The 18,895-nt window shown below is 34.4% G+C and overlaps 3 protein-coding genes across 12 annotated transcripts; 2 read left to right on the top strand and 1 right to left on the bottom strand.

The window, feature by feature from the left end:
* Window positions 1-217: 217 nt before the first annotated feature.
* LOC7482643 (putative protein FAR1-RELATED SEQUENCE 10) lies at window positions 218-5,953 on the bottom strand. Of its 9 annotated transcripts, none has more exons than XM_024587781.2 (6): window positions 4,635-5,850; window positions 4,106-4,549; window positions 3,151-4,003; window positions 1,870-1,943; window positions 959-1,042; window positions 218-542 (listed from the first exon to the last, which is right to left on the bottom strand). In XM_024587781.2, the coding sequence occupies exons 1-3, from the start codon at window positions 5,652-5,654 to the stop codon at window positions 3,392-3,394; spliced, it is 2,076 nt and encodes a 691-aa protein (XP_024443549.1). In that variant the 5' UTR covers window positions 5,655-5,850; the 3' UTR covers window positions 218-542; window positions 959-1,042; window positions 1,870-1,943; window positions 3,151-3,391. The 9 variants fall into 9 exon arrangements, with proteins under 9 accessions (XP_024443549.1, XP_024443546.1, XP_024443547.1 ...); XM_024587779.2 differs by lacking the exon at window positions 218-542 and adding an exon at window positions 628-869; XM_024587778.2 differs by lacking the exon at window positions 1,870-1,943.
* An 832-nt stretch (window positions 5,954-6,785) lies between these two features.
* Window positions 6,786-8,311, top strand: LOC7474083 (two pore potassium channel a). Its single transcript, XM_024587784.2, has 3 exons — window positions 6,786-6,874; window positions 6,975-7,892; window positions 7,995-8,311. The coding sequence occupies exons 2-3, from the start codon at window positions 7,018-7,020 to the stop codon at window positions 8,143-8,145; spliced, it is 1,026 nt and encodes a 341-aa protein (XP_024443552.2). The 5' UTR covers window positions 6,786-6,874; window positions 6,975-7,017; the 3' UTR covers window positions 8,146-8,311.
* A 5,616-nt stretch (window positions 8,312-13,927) lies between these two features.
* LOC7474082 (microtubule-associated protein 70-5) lies at window positions 13,928-17,795 on the top strand. 2 transcript variants are annotated; one of them, XM_002323089.4, is made up of 11 exons: window positions 13,928-14,311; window positions 14,758-14,843; window positions 14,930-14,995; window positions 15,101-15,271; window positions 15,377-15,547; window positions 15,635-15,790; window positions 15,906-16,052; window positions 16,292-16,363; window positions 16,446-17,054; window positions 17,157-17,304; window positions 17,444-17,795. In XM_002323089.4, exons 1-10 carry the CDS (start codon window positions 14,203-14,205, stop codon window positions 17,289-17,291), a joined length of 1,722 nt encoding a protein of 573 aa, XP_002323125.4. In that variant the 5' UTR covers window positions 13,928-14,202; the 3' UTR covers window positions 17,292-17,304; window positions 17,444-17,795. The 2 variants fall into 2 exon arrangements, with proteins under 2 accessions (XP_002323125.4, XP_024443270.2); XM_024587502.2 differs by having other exon boundaries at window positions 13,937-14,311; window positions 17,426-17,795.
* Window positions 17,796-18,895: the final 1,100 nt, after the last annotated feature.

The raw sequence follows: 18,895 nt of genomic DNA, 5'->3' as shown, positions 1-18,895 counted from the left end.
TCATTTCTTATAACCACAATCCTTCGATGAAAATGAAAACCATATATATATAGAGAGCGCTTAATGCTTATTTTTTATCATCTGGTTAGGCTTCATTTTGAATATTAAATATTTCAAACCAAGCTTTCAAGTACATATGTTGTAAGATTGCTAGTAGAGTATGTATCTTGCACATCAAATTCCAAAGGATGTAAGAAAGGATAAGAAAAATCTCATGAGAAATGAAAAGCAAACTTTGATATTGATAGGACTTTAATTATCAAATCATATCAGGTATGACCCACAAAGATATGAATCTATCCCAAATTGTAAGAGAAAAAACCCAGATTCGAAATCCTATGCAAATGTCCAGAATGAGAAAAGAGCCTTTAATCAGCTTTTTAAGCATGTAATTATCTATACCACACCCGTTTATTTTTTCAAAAAAAATCCTCTTAAAGCACCCCCAATGAGACAAATAAATGACACCAAATGAGCCTAAGACCACTTTCCACGTGCTTCCATCTCCTCGCTGCCAAAAGTTCCCTAATTGCAGCTGCTAACTGCCACGTGCTCATGGCCCCATAACATTAACAAGACAAAAGATTAGGGTCCGTCACTTGTGTTTATGCTTATATTTCGTGAAAATAATCAGCAATCTTATCAACTTTATATGACCATGCAATAATATTATACAGTGGTAGAAGTTTGGCGAGTTGATATTTGCATTACAACAAGAAGACAATATAATGAAATTGAGAGCAGATATGTATTGCCCTTTTGTCATCTACTACATGGTACAGTACAGAAACCGACCATTCAATGAAGTTGGTATGCTTATGTGGTTAGAACTTGGCAGCTTTCATTTCTACTCCCTCTATTTAATTTTCCTGACAAATATCATGGCCACGGTTTCTAATCAAGAGGGACCCCTCCCTGAATGAAGATTTGAAATGAATGAACCATGTCAAATGCATACCTGCAACATGGGGGATAAATCTAGAAGGGCCTCAATGGGAGAATGGGTTGGAATGACTGGAACTTGGACTCCATTTCCATCTCTCTGCAAACGAAGACAAGACAGCAAGTGAGAAATTATTGCCAATAATTCTAGTGTCTAACAGTTTCAGTTTAACAATCACTCTTAAAGAAAACAATTTTTTAAATGAAAGAATGCATGATCCTGAATGTACAAAATCAGTACAATAATGTGAATGTGTGGGTCCTTGAAATCCTACCTGAGGACACTTGTATGGTAGGCAGAGTCTTAAAAATCCTTCAGGGGAAAAAATCAAACATGGACATGGCATAGATCAATAAACTAGTGAATCATGCACACACCAATCTGCTATAACTTGTGGTTCTTGGCATTTTGCGTATGAATGTTTTCAGTAAAAGGTTGAGAGGTAGCAAAAAAGTTTCACACAGGAAAAATATCATGTAAAAAAGGGCGGCAACAGTCGAAGCTTAAACCAAGAAACAATATTAGCTATCACAAAAACACACCTAATTTTCTGCATGCTTCAGTTTGTCCAGAAGCTCTGATGGGCACAAAAGTTTTAGAGCAGTGATGCAAATGGAACCACAAACAAACACAATTATACAGTTCATTATCATCTATGATGAACCAGCTTTGACAAACTTCACCTCAACAACTAAAGCATTTGGTTCAAAATTTTGTGGCATTTAGGTGGCAAAATTGTAACAAGCATATTGGAAAAATTATTTTAATTCTTCCAGGCATGAGTTTATGGGGAGCCAAGAAGATGACAAGCTGCTCTAGATGTCAATGATTTCAAAATCAACAAGGATTCTACAGCCTACATACTTGGCTACACATACTTGGCTACATAGATGCATATGTACATTTATGTGTGCGTAATCGGATACCTGATGCTAGCAGCACAAATGCATCCTCTGGAATTCCAAGTTATATCGAATCATATTCATAACTGTTTAAAAACCTATAGTAATTATCATATAGATCACCACAATTAAACTTGACTCAGATAAGCCTTGTCCATCAGATTGAATAGATTAAAACACAATCAAACAATACAGGAAATAAAACTCTGGGATTAAATGGAGCCTTCTCAAACATCAGACAGATAACACGATCCATCATGCACTTGTTAAAAAATTAGAAAAAATCCATAAAGTAATAAGATTTTGTTATTTTGGTGAACAAATCCATCAAAAAGTAACATGGCTCACATGCTCTTATGTTTGGGAATAAATAGATTAATATCATTTCAGTTGCTTGTGGAAGTCCTGACTACTCATAATCAGACACTTGTATTCATTTCTCAATTTCAGATATAAATATTGATTTATATAGAAACTGTTGGCACAACCACCAACACTCTGTCGACCTATTGTACAACAAAAGGTATCAACTGCAGAAGACAGAACAAATAAGGGTAGATGTTTATGAATAACACAACAGTCAGATCAGTCCTTTATGCTTTTTCTACGAATTAATAACATAAGCAGAAATTCAGTTATTTCAACCAGTAAACTTTAAGCATCATCATTTTTCCTATGATGTTAGTTAGGACAATTAGTAGTAGACTTTCCTAACATCAGATAGCCTATGTCTTAAAAGTGGAATATCTATTATAATATCTACACAACAACCTCTCAATGTATTATGGTGCGTGATATAAAGGAAACAATAATTGATGAAAAATAAAACTACAATCTCTTCCACATATTGGCAGATAGTTGTCGACTTCCTAACAAGCAGACTTCAAAACATTAAAAAAAGGATTGTTAAGTAATCAGCCACAAAACTATCAAATGTGATTGGGTTTACAGACAGCTAGAATTACTTAATTAATCACCACATTGAAGAGAGAATTCACAAAGAGCTACAAATGCAGCCTCTTTTTTTTTGTTTTCCCTCCCTTCTATCTTGTTCCCTTTGAGACTAAAGAAAGAAGATTGAAAACTACAACCTTTTCCATTTGTGCACAACTGGAAATGACCGCAGCAAGAGAAAGCATGGAAAATGTTTTAGCATGTGTTCATGACAAGAACAAGCAGTTAGGCAAATGACATTAAGGTTCTTAGAAAGAAATAAAAAGCCAAGAACACGATAAGAAAAATCTCTTTTACTGTCATTCTTTTGTTTAGCAAAACACATTTTTGATAATTTATGTAGTACATCACCTTGGTTGAGTTCATTTCGGTCCAATTCATATTTTTTGCAGTCTTCCATAGTTATTCACAAAGGAAACAATGTCAACTTGTTGCATCTGAGCAACACTTCATGCATCTACTTCAGGTTAGCTTTTCTTTCCAAAATTCTCTTTCTGATGAAAATGAGCAATAAAAACACCCAGACATCTTCCTGCCAATGATCATGTCGTCCCCTTGGTAAGTTACCAGACATATTTGCACCTACTGTAAATTAACTAGATGGTGAAAGTGTTAAATCCATAGCAGCTCCATCACTTTCTGGCATTTTTCTAACCTCACTAATAAGTCTTTTCAGTTCCTTTGGCAGTTCCCTATGGACATAATCAGAACGCTCCTTTGTGATTGATGACTCTGTTAATAGAGTTTCAGTCAGGGATTGAAATTCTTGAAACCATCCATCATCATTAGTTTGAGTATCTTGATTATCATAGAAAACTAGGGAGCTTTCCCTTCGCCATCTGCTAAGATAATATTTTTCAGGAAGCTGAAAGTAGTTTTTCAGGATGAACACCCGAAGAGTGTGTCTGCACAACATCCCGGAAGACTCAAATTCCTTACAGGTGCAGTGAATCTGTTCATCTTCTGGTATCCATATTACAAGCCGCTCAACATCCATCTTTTTGTAGTGGTGTACAAGATATGATCCATCCGGCATTTCAGACAGAGCACATTGCATAGAGAGCACCAATTCATGTTGGAAATCATTGAAGGCAAAAGGTGTAAGAAAATTACGTGCATGCTCTTCAATAGGCATGCATGTTTTAGTGAGCATGTACTGCATCTCTTGACGTAGCTGGTTCTGGAAATTGGAGGAACTACCAACCTACAAGAGTACCAACAACAAAAAAAAAAATCAGCAAGACAAAAATTTCAACAAAAACCTTCCCATTCAAGAGTTTCAAAAAAATATATGCCTTTGATATACCTGTTCAAAGAAGCTCCGTAAACATGTTTGTGCACAACAGATTGCTTTCAGAAATGACTCTACAGATTTCAAATATGCTGATGTCGCCATCCGAGCAAGAAAGTAACCTCTCATATAGGATGATGCCCAGGATGCACGAAGAGAATAGAGTAAAGCAATGTGTTTATCTGAACCAAATCCAAACATAGAAACCATCTGACTCCATCTATGTTCAAAATCATCTGCATTCTCAGCATGATACAAATCATCAAACATCGATTTAAATTCTGGATATCTAGCCCCAAGGGAAAGGAAAAACCAACTGGATATCTTGGGTTGAATATTCCATATAGATATAACGTGTCTAGTGCTAGGTAATTCGCTTCTAACAGCATCCTTAAGCCCCAGTTCAAGGTCAGTTAGAATTGTTTGTGGACATTTTCCTTTCATAAGATGGACAAAAGCCTGTAACAAAAACAGATAATGGTAACTGCAAGAGAAAAATACACAAAGAGAAATAAAATCAACTCATGCGATTGAATTAGTAAACCTGCAAAGCCCATGCAAAGGAACGAGCCGTCTCATCCTGCAACAGAACACAGCCAAAGAATATGGTCTTCCCATTGTTGTCAATTCCAAGCCATACCCCTAAAAGCATGCCATATGTGATAGAACGATAACTAGTGTCAAAATAAACCACATCACCAAACAAAGTGTATGCACGAACAGAGTCACCATACGACCACACAATGTTCTCAACCTTATCATTCTCATCCGTTGTGAAATCATAAACAAAATCTCCATCCATCTCTTTGGTAACTTTGCACGCCTCAAGAAGTTCCATACTATCATTCTCTCTCTTTTCAGTGAGCAAAGCATCATTCTCTTGAACAATCTTCTTGCGATTTTGAACAAAATTCCTAACATCCCTCTCTAGAAAAGGCAATTGCCCACCTTGAATACCCTTTTCCAACTCTAACACCTTCACTATTCGATGTATTGGGAACCCAGCTTTTGAAAGCAAAAGAATCCTCTCCTGATCCGCCTCTTGAATCTTCCGATAAGCTGGAAGGAGCCTCACTTGATCATCTTCCAAGAGCTCATGATTATGCACATTGCTAAATTGCACAACAAACCATTGAGAAACCCCTTCAACAACTTCCTTTGACAAATACATTTTTGCATCACATCCACACCGCACCGATTTCCTATCCCTATGGTGTTCTGCAGTCGACTTCTTCCTAGCCGGCGCAAACCCCGAACGATAACAAACAAAATCACGTTTATAAATACCCAATTGAGGGCTCAATCTTGACCTCTCTTTCCTAATAGAAAACCCATTTTTCCTAGCAAAATTCCCATAATACTCGAACGCATCATCATCACTCTTAAACACCATTCCTACATAAGGAGAAACCATTGAATCAGATTGAAAATTTTCATTTTTTTCCAACTGAGATGCTACAGATGTCTCTTCAACATCTCCTTCACAAGTAACATAACATTTCCAATCCCCACATGGGCATTGCTGCCTCTTTATCCATATATTTTTCGACGGCACAGATGTCATTAATTCCACTTCAAAAACTAAAACCTATCAGTCTTTAACTGTCTCAATTGTACATAAATACTCTCTAAACCTTTCTAAGAAAGCTGGCAGCATAAACCCTTCACTGGAAAAGAAAAACATGAATCAAAAGAAAGCACTAAATAACTACCCGTTTTATGAAATTTCCCTGACCTTAAGAAAAACAAAAGAACAATCTAAGCACGTACCCGTGGAAGACGGGAGAGACAGCCGGCGTTGAGACTTTGAGAGCTCTTTAACTTGTGTTTCTGTTTCTTCTTCTTGCAGTAGCTAAAACAAAATGGTTAGTGGTGCATTTGGTCCCTCTGTTCTTCATTGTATGTTATTCTGGTCTCATATTTTTTATTTTCTAATTGCATCCTCTTATTATTACCCTCTCTTAAGTGCAAGGCTATTCTTAGCAAAAGAAGCTAAGATAGTTTTTGTTATTTTAATAGCTGTTAATTTTTAAAATGTTTTTTTTAATTAAATATATTAAATTATTTTTTTATTTTTTTAAATTTATTTTTATATTAATATATCAAAAAAAATTTTAAAAATTAATTAATTTAAAAAGCGGCATGATTGCTTAAATAAACACATCATAATTAACCTTAATAAAATGTTCAAACAACTCTCACATGTATTACTTTTAAATTTAGATTATGCAAGAGGTTATGTTAAAAGATTTTAAAATTAACCTTAATAAAATGATCAAATAACTTTATATGGCTTGAATATTTTTTAAATTATTTTTAATCTAATTTTAGTATTGTGCTCACCTTCATGTATTAAGAATTGGACTTTAAAGACTATGTAAATTTTCAACCAACATTAATAAAAAATAAAATTGAAATTGTGAAAGCAGGAAAGAATTTATTACATTTTTAATTCTAAACGAGGCAAACTTGTCAAATAAAAGTTTTAAACTAATTCTGTCGAGCTTACGACTGACTGATTTGTAACAAATTACGAGTACCAAGGATTTGACTTGATAGAAAATCATGGCAGGTTTTGACTTCTTTTGGATTTGGTAACCGCAATCCCAAAATCAGGACTTTATTACGGGCAAGAACTTAAGCCACATGGAAACATTAGCGTGATTTTTGTGATTATCAATTTGCATTGATCTTTCAAGATTTACATGGGGTCTGAAACATCAACAATTTTTTAAGAGTTTTGTGAGGCAAATCCAAAACTTTCCCTTTTCAATAATTTCCATGGTCTTTGATATCGTTTTCCTTTCCTTTTGTTAATTTCTTTATGGAATGCAAGTTTCAAATTAAATAGAAAAAAATTCATTGGTTTTACGTTTCCATGCAGGGTATACTTTGAAGGGCTTGCATCTCTGTTCTTCTTGTTTTTGATGGCCAGTGATGATGCGACGCAGTCATTGCTTCGAGATGAAAAGAATGCTCTTCAGAGAAGAAGATTTAGGCAGCCTATGAATGTCAATGTAACAGAGATCAAACATCCTGAGCAGGATGGCAACTCATCTCTCAAATGGCTTGAATCATTTCTTGAGAATCAAGATTGTAGCTTCAAGAAAGTGTTCCTTGTCTTGGCTATCTATCTAGGTGTAGGCACTCTATGTCTCTCCCTTGTCATGAATCAGATCGAAGGCAAGAAAACAAATGGGATTGTTGATGCTGTTTACTTCTCTGTTGTGACAATGACAACAGTTGGATATGGAGATCTAGTGCCTCATACCACATTGGCCAAGCTTCTTTCGTGCGTTTATGTTTTTGCAGGCATGGCTCTTGGCGGGATAATTCTCAGCAAGGCAGCGGATTACATCGTAGAAAAGCAGGAGATTCTCTTGGTTAGAGCAATGCACATGAATGAAAAAACTGGTTTATCTGAGATCCTAGAAGAGGTTGAAACACATAAAGTCAAGTACAAGTTTCTTCTCGCCCTAATCCTTCTCTTTCTCCTCATGATAGTTGGAACCATCTTCTTATATCTAGTTGAGAGTTTCGAATTTGTTGATGCATTTTACTGTGTCTGTTCTTCCATCACTACTCTTGGATACGGAGATGACAGCTTCTCAACCAGGGCTGGTCGAGTATTTGCTGTCTTCTGGATACTGTGCAGCACCATTTGCTTAGCTCAATTCTTTCTCTACCTTGCTGAATTATACACTGAAAAGAGGCAAAGATTGCTCGTTAAACGGGTTCTTGCTCGAAATGTCACAGCCTCAGATCTCGAGGAAGCTGATATTGATCATGATAAAACTGTAAGGTAAGGAACAGCTGATCATAGCACAACTCATCTCTGCCTTTGTTCCGTTACCAATGCCTTGAAAAATCTGTACGTGCATCCAATTTTTGGCTTGTTGATCAGTGCTGCAGAGTTCATTGTGTACACGTTGAAGGAGATGGGGAAGATAAGCCAGGAAGATATTTCATTAGTGATGGAGAGATTCAGAAAACTTGATGTTGATCAGTCAGGGACCTTGACAGAATCAGATATAATTCCTTCTCAGTCATCTTAGCACAGACATTCCTGCTAATGTCAAATCCCCAATCCTCTTATAACTAGTTAAGGAAATTTGTAAAACATTAATAAAAACTTCCCCTCGTTTACAACTATGTAAAGACAATTGTTATTTCAAAATTTCTCGAACTTGAATAATTTCTTGAAAGGGAACGCATTTTTTTGCTGCTTTGCGTGGAAAGATTTATTGAAATGCTTCACTTTTTATACCTCTAAAAGAGATTATACGATTTGCGCAGCTGTAAGTCTATATATAGAGCAATCTGTCCCCTGTACGCAAGCTGAAAATATATATACCCATTGCCTCTGCAAGTTATGAATGGAAAAAGTAATCAAACTACTCAACTATGTTGTTTCCTATATGACAATATTAAGGTTCAAATTTGTTTTTACACGCACTATTATAGTTTTAAAATTCATATTTACTCAAGGTTATACCGGTCCGTGTTAAATAAAAATTATAAAAAAATAGCTGATTTAATAAAAAATTTAGATTAATTTACTAATTCAATTGACCCGGGCTTGATCAAGTCAAAACATGATCCTTAATTTATTAATTTTGATTTTTTAAAAAAAATTGATCATTTTAAACATTGATCTCAACCTTGCTAAATTAGGTTTTACAACTATATGTAAATAATCAAAATCAATTCCTAATTAATCGGTAAAGAATAGATTATAGAAGTTCATCTATATTTTTATTTTAGGTATAATACATCTTGACAGTGTACAATAACCAAATACACAAATCCTACAAATTACAATATTTAATTTCTTAAACAAATCTATTATTTGTTGTTTTAAATCTTATTTGATAATTGACAAACACACATGGCCTTAAAATTGGAATGAATTAATATTGAAATAGATAATATTCTTAGCCTTTTTAAAAAAAATGAAAAATTATTTATAGCTAAATACAAAAGATAGCAACAACTCATCATCATATATGGGGCCTGACAATGATTTTATTATGAGATCTGAAGATATTATAGATGGGTCTAATAACATAAAATAAAGACTTCAAGTGTGGTGCATCAGCTTCTGTTAGTGTATTTATTAGTGTTTTTTCTGTTATTGTGATTTTTTTTTCTATCCTTTTGTTTTGTATTTTACTTTTGATTATTTTCTAGTTATCCTCGACTTTTTTTTAAAAAAAAAAAAAAACCATGAACCAAATATATCTTTAACGATTATGTTCGATGAATTGGCTAGCATACATAGACTTAACAATGGAAATAAATTTAAATTTGTTAAATATGCGAAGAAAAGCTAGTGCTCAACGTCTTGTTTGGGCAATTTCTCACAATTGAAGATATGGATTAGCATTATTTTATCATGATTGAAAACACTAAACACTCAAATATTTAACTCTTCAAACTTTTATTCTTTCATATTCAACACAAAATAGAATCACACTAAGGCAGGTTTTCATTCTTAATATTGTAGAGAAACAGGTTGCGAAACAATCATTTTTCAAACTTAATTTTGTCTGAAAATACATATATTCCCATTTCTTAGAGGAAAATAAATTTCTTTAATTAATTTTGAGTTAATCAGGAAGCTGTTTTTTTGTTCTTAAGAATTTTAAAAATATTAAAAAGAAATTGAGGTGCTAAAAGGAGATATAAGTGAAGTTAATTAGATGCATAAAAAGAACATATCTTTACAATTATTATTATTATTATATTGGATTTCACATCTTCAAGCTGCTTTCTCCTTCTTCTTTTCAACTTTCTTGAGACAACTTCGGCATCTACATAGGCAGATGTTATTCATGATCATCCAACACTACATTAGACCTCATATAGTCCTGCTCTTGAACTCAAGACTGAAACCATTTCTTCACTCGTATTTTTGTGATTGCTCAATCAACAGTACTCTGTGGTTGCCCCGAAACATAATCAAGAAGCCCTTCACCTGCTTTTTCACCATGATAATGACCTGTTGCCTGCAACTGTGAAACACCACCAAAGACAATGACCAGTATCAAGAAGACTGCTGTGGAGGCAAATAAAGGCCAGAAGTAAGCAAGAACGGTGATTAGCCTGGGAGCAGCATATAATAGCAAGGAAAGAACAAGTGGAGCAGTGATGGCTATAGCAAAGTGATATCTATATTGGAAAACCCTTTCTGGGATATCCATGCCGGCTTCAAATTTTACTAGAAAAACTGCACAGAAAGAGAGGTGGGGAGGAGGAGACAAGGAGAGAACGCCTGTGTCTTTCTTTTAAGGAGAAATCATGGTAGGGATGTCTCGTAGTTGATTGTCAGGGGGAGATTCCTTTCCTTTTACAAACAATCCTCCTCTCTGTATTCCTAATTAGTTCTCTCCCATATATCTCTAATTACAGAAATAACCTCCTTAACCAACCTAACTAAACTCATTTTAATTAACTGAAATAACTGCCAAAAATGTTTCAAGATTCAAAAAAAGCATTCCACTTTTGTTAAAGCTCAAAACATTAAACATGTTTAATTAATTTCATTTTTTATTCTTTATCTGTTCTTCAGAATGGATTAGAATTTTTTTTGTTTCATTTCATGTTCAATATTTATTGTTAGTTTAATATTTTGATTATGTCTTATGATTCAATCTCTTTATTTATTTCTTTTGATTTTTTTTTATTTCAGTTCTATCTACATAACATAATTATTTTTATTTGTATTTAGCTTACCAACTTAGTGTGTGTTTAATATTATATTATAAAATACTTTTTAAAAGTATTTTTCCTATAAAAACAAACGACAATATTCCCTTTTAATGGTAGAGCATTTGGTTTTAAATAAAGCTAACAACTTTTATATATTTGTACAAAGAAAATATATAATAAAAAAATTGGAAAAAAAATCGTAGATGTGCCTCAAGGCAAATAAAGACTCGATCGTGGGAACTGAATTTGGTTAAAATTTTGGCAATTTGTATATTAATGGGCATAATAAAAAAAATAAAAAATGGCAGATAAATAGTAATAGTAATTAGTTTTGGTGCCGAGGGCAGTGGACACATAAGTCAAGAACACCATTAGAATGCCTAGGTATATGTTCTTTGTCCATTTCGTGAACTGGTCGGCTACTTTATGGCTTTTTTCAAGAAAAGATTAGTATCGAGGGAAGTTACCATTATTATTATATGTTTTTCTTCCATGTGCTTATGGGTTTCAAGAAAAGATTAGCATCGCGCGCAGGATAGCCATTTCAGCTTAATTTATTATTAGTTTTTGTTTCATGTCAAGTTGTGAAAAAGGATGACTTTGTGGGCTAACCTTTCATTCTTTCTTCCACTTGAGAGATTCCACCTCTTGAAATCATCAAGTAATGCAAGCTTTCGAGCATTTGCCTACCATTCAAGCATGAAAAATATATTCCATTTTAATCTAGATATCATTTTAAATTGAGATCCTCTTTGTAAAGCATAGTTATGATACCTAACCACTTATGAAACTTGATCACCTAGCCAACAAGTTGGTCCAGGACCATGGATATTAATTGGATTTTAAATAAGCAAAACTCGGGCTTGTAATTGACTCGGTCAAACTTGGACGATCTAAGATCTTAGCTGAGTTTTAAATAGGTAAAAAATAGGCTTGAAATTGATCGGATCAACCTAGAACCTGGATGATTCAGCGTAAGCCAAGTGAAACATGATCTTTTTTATATTTTTTAATAAACCTAAAAAAATTAAAATTAATTTATTAATATTTAGCCTCACATAATTTCTATAGCTTACATCAATATGAAATGTTTCTAAACTTTTTGATATGTGATTGATATATATATAGTTTACTTTCACATTGATTGTTTATTTCATATAAATTATTTTTGAACTTTGTGAGATATTAAAATCTTAATATTTTTTTTAATTTTGGTCAACTTGTGTGATCCAAGATCAAAAAAATCACTTAGCTTTAAGTTGAGTATTGATTTGAACTAAGGAAAAATACAGAATTTTTTTTAATAATAACGTGGTCTAAGACATCTACAATTATACCCATAATAATTGAAAGAAAAGGTAGAGATTTTTTTTTTTATTAATAACATGATATTGGACATTTATACCCACAATAACCGATCATATCTATAAAAAATTAGAAATTCATCTTTTTTATAAAGAAAGGATTTGAGGATGGAATGATTTCGAATATTGATTTACCACAAATCAAATTATTTCGTGTAATAATTTTTGAAACCACGATACCTCTAGCAAGTTCGACCTCCTGATTAATTAAGTCCTTCTGGCTTATGCGAAGTTTAGATTTTGAGCCCTTAATTTGAAACTTGAGGCTAGCCCACCAGAACATCGTCTCTAGTTAATTTTCTTAACTACTTATCTTTATCTCTGCTGTTTTAAAACCTAACTTTAATTTAATTTTCTTTTTAATTTCGAGAAAAACTCAGTCAAAAACTATTAATTTTTTTTCTTTTTAATTCTTTTCTTTAAAATGTTAACAATTTTACTTTTTTATAAAATAAAAAAAGAATTAAACTAGAGTTAATTCAGATGAATCCACTAGCTCGAAACCGAGTTTTCTCTATGGATAGTTCAATCTAGATCAATAAACCTGCGCACATCAGTAAGATGGAAGTCTGTGTCTACCTAAGCCTCTCTCTACTATTTGGGACCTGGATACTTCTTCAATCTAGCAGCCTAGCCCACATATGATTTCCCCATCTTTTTTGCATTAGGAAAACGAAGAACAAAACTTTCTGATCCATGAGCCCAAGTAAAACAAACAATGAAGTATAAATAATTCTATCAAGAAGCTTAACTTGGTCACCATCACATCACTCCAGAAAACAATGCTAGTCTGTAATCAATCAAGTCATAATTAACCATTGAAAAGCCACCATCTTTATGCTAATCAAAAACCCAATTGAGTGTTTTGGTGGTGTATTGGATTTGGTCATGGTCCCTCTCATCTTTGTGAGCTAAATGGGTGGTGGTGGTGGTAAGGAGATGGGGGTGGCGGCGGCGGCAGAGTCCTGCCTCTGTCATCTAAGAGAAAAAAACAAGAAAACACGAAGTTATGTAAAGTGTTAAAAAACAACTGGATCTCCATGTTAGTTTCCTTGTCTTCATGTAGTTTCTTGTATCCAATCATACTTGCAAGCAAAGATGATGATTTATGTACATTTAATGTTTATATTTACGAAATGTTTTTGTTCTTTTAAGCCTCTTCTGCTTGTCTTTTTCAATTTCGAGTCATCAATACATCATTTTCCTTTTCTTTTTCTTTGTTTCAATTCAAAATCTCTCTTGAATGACTTCTAACTAGGAAAAAAAAAATGGCATGGTTTAGCGCTTAAGCAATTGATTTACTCCAAAAGTATGAGCTTTCTATCATCATTACCCGATCATGACAAGAACAATAAAACTCTAAAATGATTTTCATTTTTGGGCATTTATTTATGATAAATCAAGATTGCAAGAAATGGCACCAACAACCAATATCCTTACAGAATACTCCTTTTATATATATATATATATATATATATATATATCACCGATCACAACAATACTTTTCATAGATTAGGTGGTACTATAAACTCCAAACTGTAATCCCAGTAAGGAAAATTCTGAAAATTTGGATTCAACATCACTAATCAAATCTACTTTGAAGGGAAAAAAAAATACTCCTTTAATAATAAATAAGAGATACACTCAAATCAGAAACAGAAATGTTGTATTGGATTATCATTTAGCTCAAGAGAATATGAATTTTGAAAATAAAAGGAAGTAATGGTTACCATCACAATATGAATGAAGAGATAATGAAAGCCGACTAGGCTGGCTTGTGATGGAAAATGTGGTTTTCATACTTTGCTTCAGACAAAGGAAAGCTCCAAGTCATCTCTTTGATGTCAATTCCTTTAAGAGATGGACTCTTTTAGAGTGACAGATTTTTTCTATATCTTATGTTAATCTCTGACAAAACCCTCTTATGTTGTCTAATAAAACCCCGCACCTTGTTGTTATTGGAGCTTGTGTGGTTTATTGTCGTTAAACTTTTGCATTTTGTTTCAAACTTTAAGGAGGTAATAAGAAAGAGAAAAGATGGTGGGGTATTGTAATGAGGAACAATTTCTAGGAAGAGAGGATCTCTCCCTTTCTCACCCTGGCCCTATTGTCCTAGAGCTCAACCGTTTGCAGAACCTTCTCAAAGGTTTGCCATCTTTTTCCCTAAAGTACACCAAGTGAACATGCATTGACATGCACAATGAGTGAGTGCTGGGTACATTTTGCTTGTTAGTGTATGTTTGTTTCTGCATATTTTGAGTTCAATCTGGGTGAATTCTTGGAGTCTTGAGTTCCGTTTTATGATGTTGTGTGTTGACGGACAGTAATTCTTTGAGTAACAATGTATTGGTCCATGACATTTTGTTATATAATGAAGTGAAAATTTGAATGTTGACATTGGAAGAGATTCATCTAAATGACTGAAGAAATTTAGGTAATGCAATTTGTTTTGGTCCTGAATCTATGGCCTGGATAGGCCATTGCTGTTTTTCCTGTGTAAAAAATTAAGAGGCTAGGAGCATACAAACTGGAAAAGGACAGTATATTTCCACTAGAATGTCTTATGATGCTTGTTTTTCGATATTATTTCAGAGAGGGAGAGAGAGCTAGGTTCTGCACAAGGAGAAATTAAGGCTTTGAGGGCAACTGAAGCTTTGAAGGATAAGGCTATCGAAGAGGTACTGAGAAAATCAGGGGGGAAAAAACAATTTTTCTGTAGTTCATGCAATTTAGAATTGACAATTCTGCTGTTTCATGGTTCCAGCTCAGGAATGAAGTTGGTAAACTGGATCAGAAACTTGGTGTCACAGAAAATCTTGTAGAACACAAGGTATGTTAGGTTCCGACTGAAATTTCGTCGAGCTAGCAATATGAAAAGATGCCTGAGCTTTGGGACTGATATGATCCAATTTTTTCTGAACCTGATTCAATGCAGAATCTTGAAATCAAGAAGCTTACAAATGAAAAGAAAGATGCATTAGCAGCACAATACGCTGCAGAAGCAATTCTTAGAAGGGTCCATGCAAATCAGAAGGGTGATGATTCTCCTCCTATTGAGTCAGTCATTGCTCCACTTGAGGCTGAGATTAAAATGTATAAAAATGAGGTATGCTAATGAAGTGAAATTACTTTCAGAAAACTAATGAGAGTAAGAGAATGTCATCCGTTCTCTTACGCAGAGTGCAGTTCTCTTATGCCATTGCCTTTTCAGATTGCGTCGCTGCAGGAGGATAAGAAGGCGATGGAACGTCTCACCAAGTCAAAAGAGTCGGCTCTGCTTGAAGCAGAGAGGATCTTACGGAGTGCTCTAGAAAGGGCTTTAATAGTTGAGGAGGTTCAGAACCAAAACTACGAGTTAAAGAGACAGATTGAAATCTGCCAGGTAACACTCTGTAAGAGATTTGGTTAATAGTTTGAGCATGATATGAGGATTTTGTGTGGTGCTGATTTGGAAGTGTATTGCATGCAGGAGGAGAACAGAATTCTAGAGAAGACAAATCGCCAAAAAGTTTTAGAGGTTGAAAAGCTTAGCCAAACCATTTGTGAGCTTGAGGAAGCCATTCTAGCTGCTGGAGCTGCAGCCAATACTATTCGTGACTATCGAAGACAGATTTCTGAACTAAAAGTATGTTTCAGTCTTACATGAGTTCATCTTTATAATATTTTTCAGTTTATTGATTTGTACTGCATTGATTATAGTCCTAATTTAGGTATCTGACCTGACTTGCTCAACTTTTCAGGAGGAGAAGAGGATGCTGGAGAGGGAGCTAGCCAGAGCCAGAGTTTCAGCAAACCGAGTTGCAACGGTGGTGGCTAACGAGTGGAAGGATGAAAATGACAAGGTCATGCCTGTCAAGCAATGGCTTGAAGAGAGAAGGCTGCTGCAGGTATTTCATTACCAACAAATTCTTTGAATCCAGTTTCTTTCAGCTCCTCCCTCTTAAGTACTTCCTGTGTTTCATCGAGGAACATGGTTTCTTTTTCAGTTTTCGCGAGTGATCGCCTCTGATAGACTAGAATACGTATCGATTCATTTTCATCGGCATTGACAGAGAAAGATGACATCTCGAATATACTAAATTCATTTGCTTTTGCATTATTTCTAATGTCATCCCTTTGCATGCAGGCGGAGATGCAAAGACTAAAAGAGAAGCTAGCTATATCAGAGAGAACAGCCAATGCAGAAGCACAACTGAAGGTAAATATTGACATCTCTTCCATTTTTTTGCCCAAATTTTATGATGCATCTTGCTTATCAATTAATGTTTCTGTCACTTCAGGAAAAAATGAAGCTGAGGCTAAACACATTGGAAGAGGGCTTAAAACACACATCAAGTTTCTCTGCAAACCCTAATGCATCCTGTGGATCCCCTAAACCAGGAAACACCAATAAGATACTAGGATTTCTAAAAAGCAATGCAGGGATGAGAAGGAGATCTACATCACAACCAAGGGGATCCAGCATCAATAGAAACTCCCCTCTCCAGCAGCCAAATATAGAAACTGAAAATGCAAATGCTTCTGGGAAACTAAATGGAGCTGATAGTTTCAAAAAGAAGTATGGTTCTGGAGAAAACATGTTGACAAAAGGTATATGGGTATCTAGAAACAAAGTTATTGATATCAGCGGAAAGGAAAATGAAGAAGTTAAGACAAAAGCCGATTCCTGTATCGATAAACACGGGATTGATGGCACGACAAATTCAGAAGAAACAAAGAACAAAGTTAGTGGAAATGAAGACTTGCCAAACAAGGGAAGTGCCAATTCTGATAGTCAAGATGTTGTTTCAGGATTTCTATATGATAGGCTTCAAAAGGCGGTCATAAATCTACAAAAATCTTGTGAGACTAAAGAGAGGATTTTGAATGCTAAAGATCAAGAAATTCAGGTGAAGTAACTGCAACCACTCTCTCTGGCATAATTTATCTTTCAAGACTAAGCAATCCATATTCTATTATGTATTGACCATGTCAATTAAAATTATTTTCAGATGCTCATGAAGAAGGTTAATGCACTAACAAAATCCATTGAAGTAGAGTCCAAGAAAGTGAAGAGAGAAGCAGCAGCTAGAGAAAAAGAAGCTGCATCTGCAAAACTGAACAAACCAAAAAGATTTGGAGCATAAACTATTCGATATGGTCAGTAAAACCTGTTGAAAATATATCTGTAGTCTTTGTCTCTTTAATTGTTCATGTATAACAAGTAGTAATTGTTCTTTTTGAAGAAAGAGTTTTCGATATTGCAATGACAATCCTTCAGCTATTTGGATTGCAACAGGGATACCAAGTCGCTTGAAGATTGCTTGGATTGGATACAGCTGAAGGCTACCTACCGGAAATTCAATTTACTCTCCCACCATGTCTAATGATTTTTCAATGTAAATACGAACTGTTTTACTGATTCTAGCTAGTTGAAATAAAGTTCTGAATCAATGGACAAAGAAGTTCTGAACTTGTAACACCTAGGACAGAGCTGAAAGTTGTGTGGATTGCTGTTTGAGATTACTTGAAAGATTTTCAATATGCTTTTGGTTTGTGTATATGGTAACTTGAAGTGTACAAACTTGATGACGATTTGTAAACAAGGAAACAGTTTGATCCCAAAAAAAAACAGGTTGATTTCTCTATCATTAACCATTTTATTAATATTTTTGGCTTGCAATTATTTAGCTCCTTCTTTATTTTTTGGCAAGTTTAAAAAATTCCTCCTAACTATTGGGTCAGCATTATTTTCCCAAAAACAAATTTAATTATCAATTTTGTCCCCAAACAACCTTTTGATTTCTCATTTGGGTCCTTTCAGTACAATTCCTTAACCGAAAACGTTAGTTTCCCTACAGAAAAATGTTGTTTCTTATAGAAGTAAAGTATAATTTGGACGGAATCCAAGCATGGAAAGGGTTGGTTGAGATTTCTAGATTGGGATAAAACTGATACAAAAATTTGTCTGTGGATAAAGCTGAAACTACTAGTATAGTTGGGGGGTAGTTTTTGAGGTTTGCCCTTATTTTTTATTTGATGTACAAATTTTCAAATGTTATAATAATATTAATTTTTTCATGCGTAATGCTATGTATGTGTTTTCTTCTTTAATATCTGTGCTTTTTTATCTGCTGACTTCTGAACTTGAGCAACCAAAGAACTATTTAAAGAAAAAGGAAATCTGTTTTTCTTTTGCCTAGGGCTCAAAGTCTTCTATAAACAATTGTGCGAACCTTTCAGTCGTCATGGCAGTTGACTTTGCAACCCTTTGCTTATAGCCAACTCAAGAGACTGGCTGGTAGCCATTGTACAGTATCAAATCAAAGCAGGTAACAAGTCTTCCCTGGCATTGCATTGACACAAGAGAGTGCAGATTACATGCCTATGTCAAGAATTGTTTTAACCTATACTGAAGCTGTCAACCATATCGTTTATGATGTTCAGACTTCAGCAACCATGGCGATTGGTGCATTGCAAGCAAACACTCAAAGCCAAACGTCTCATTGAGCTTAATGCATAAAGTATTTGAAGCTAAGTCTATTGATTTGATAATGCAGTCACTTAGCACAACCATTTATTTGGTTCAGTGCCGGGGCTACAGAAAGCAAACAATCCATTTTCTGTTAGATCACAAGCATATGGATTTTGATCCTATCTTAAATAGCTTTAAATTTCAGTCCCGAAAATGCATTGTACTTGATATTCCCTCATTCAGTAATTCTCTCAATCAAGCAGACTATTCAAGAAA

This window comes from Populus trichocarpa, chromosome 16 (genome assembly GCF_000002775.5).
Source record: "Populus trichocarpa isolate Nisqually-1 chromosome 16, P.trichocarpa_v4.1, whole genome shotgun sequence".
NCBI classification, from domain to species: Eukaryota; Viridiplantae; Streptophyta; class Magnoliopsida; order Malpighiales; family Salicaceae; genus Populus; species Populus trichocarpa.
This window is presented reverse-complemented; position numbering and strand designations above follow the sequence as displayed.